The 1,699-nt window shown below is 51.9% G+C and overlaps 1 protein-coding gene across 1 annotated transcript; it reads right to left on the reverse strand.

Moving 5' to 3' along the window:
• Positions 1 to 313: 313 nt before the first annotated feature.
• Positions 314 to 1,383, reverse strand: LOC123058972 (peroxidase 2-like). The gene has a single exon (XM_044481636.1). It carries the CDS (start codon positions 1,280 to 1,282, stop codon positions 314 to 316), a length of 969 nt encoding a protein of 322 aa, XP_044337571.1. The 5' UTR covers positions 1,283 to 1,383.
• Positions 1,384 to 1,699: the final 316 nt, after the last annotated feature.

Genomic DNA, 1,699 nt, shown 5'->3' on the forward strand with positions numbered 1-1,699 from the left:
TTTTGATTTTGCATGGTGTGTATTAAACATAAAAAAGTTTAAAGAGAAAATGGTGCAAAAAATTGAGTTCTGGATCAAGTCCACACTTTCTGTTTGAAATCCTCATACTTCGTCGAAGAGTGTTCGGTTTGTACATGAAATACGTCCCGTTTTCTTGTAACACTCCAAAAATATTGGTTTGCAACAATCACATGATGAACATTTACATTTATTTCCAAAACAAAATAATAAGAAAATACTTTACAGTTGGAATGAAATAAAAGAATTATTTACACAAGGACAACGAGTTCACAAGTCGTAACATCAATCCCATTCATCGATAGGGTTTTCTGTTCACCCTCCGGCAGTTGTTCCTAATCTCCCCGGCCCTTCCGGTGAGCGGGCTTATGTTCCCCATTTTGACCATTGAGGCCGCGAAATTCTTGAAGAAGTCCTTCTCGCTTCCGGAGAACCTACGAACGATCCGTGCGGTGGTCGCGGCGGCAACGGGATCAGACAACATTACCTGGTCCGAAGGGAGAGGGGCGCGGCCACGCAAGAGGTTGCCGTAGTACTTGTTGTCGAAGACGTCAGGGGTGATTGTGTCGAGATTCGCCAGCGTCTCCTCGTCCTGCCCAGCGCTGCAGTTCCGCTGCGTGAACTGGCATTGTGCCCGCCCAAAGGTGTGTGCTCCTTGGAGGGCGACAAGGTCAGTGTCGTCGAGGCCCAAGTTTCTGAACTTCTCCTGGAGCGTCTCCAGAGAGTCGAAGGGGCTCGGTAGATTTTTGGCGCTCTCGATGTTGGTGGTTGTGCCATCACGGCGGCCAAGCGGCACACTCCAGCGTGGCCCTCCAGCCAGCTCGACGGAGATCTCGGAGGCGAGTGCGAGGATGTCGGCGCAGGAGACGATGCCAGGGCATGCGTTCTCCAGTGCACGCTTGATGCTGTCGACCACCTTAAACCCGCGTGCTGACCTGTCGTTGGCAAGGACCTCCTTCTCGGTCATGATCGCCGGGAGGTCATTGTCCAGCAAAAGCGAGCCGTCACAACCCTGAACAAAGCAATCATGGAAGTGGAGCCGGATGAGGCTGGCTGGGATGCGCGCGTCCACGACGCGGGCGTTCTGGATGACGCGCCGAACAATGTCGCGCGCACTGGGGCACGAGTCGTCGTAGAAGGACGAACTCAACCCGGCACCTACATCGCCATAACCGTGGGCTCCATGGCTCAGCGCTAGGACTAGCGCTGCCGTGAGCAAGAGGCAGCAGCGAGCAGCTAACGGGAAGCAAGAGAAAGCCGCCATGTGCACCACTGCACGTTCAGAAGGAGAAGGCTAGAATTAAGCTGCTCAATTTGCCACTGAGGGATGGATTGGCAAGCTAGCTGCTAGAAGGGAATGAAGGAATATCGTAGAAGGTGGATGTGAGGGAAACCAGAACGGTTTGTAAGCTATATATAGCCTAGCCATTTTGCAGGATTTTGTGGAAGCGTGTTTGACATGTTCCATGCCGTTGTCAACTTGAGTATTAGCACTGCCGTACGTCGCCTACCGCCTACCGCGCGCGCAGCTTTCCTTTGCTGCACGAGGCTGTTCATATTATTTTATAGGAATGATTAGCGAGAACAAGTTGGAAGAGGTCGTCCTGATGATCTAAGAGAAGAGGTCCTCCTCACCAAACATTGTGTTGTATATGTTGCGTGTGGCGGCCACGACGATTTG

The sequence above is a fragment of the Triticum aestivum genome, chromosome 3A, assembly GCF_018294505.1.
Source record: "Triticum aestivum cultivar Chinese Spring chromosome 3A, IWGSC CS RefSeq v2.1, whole genome shotgun sequence".
NCBI lineage: Eukaryota > Viridiplantae > Streptophyta > Magnoliopsida > Poales > Poaceae > Triticum > Triticum aestivum.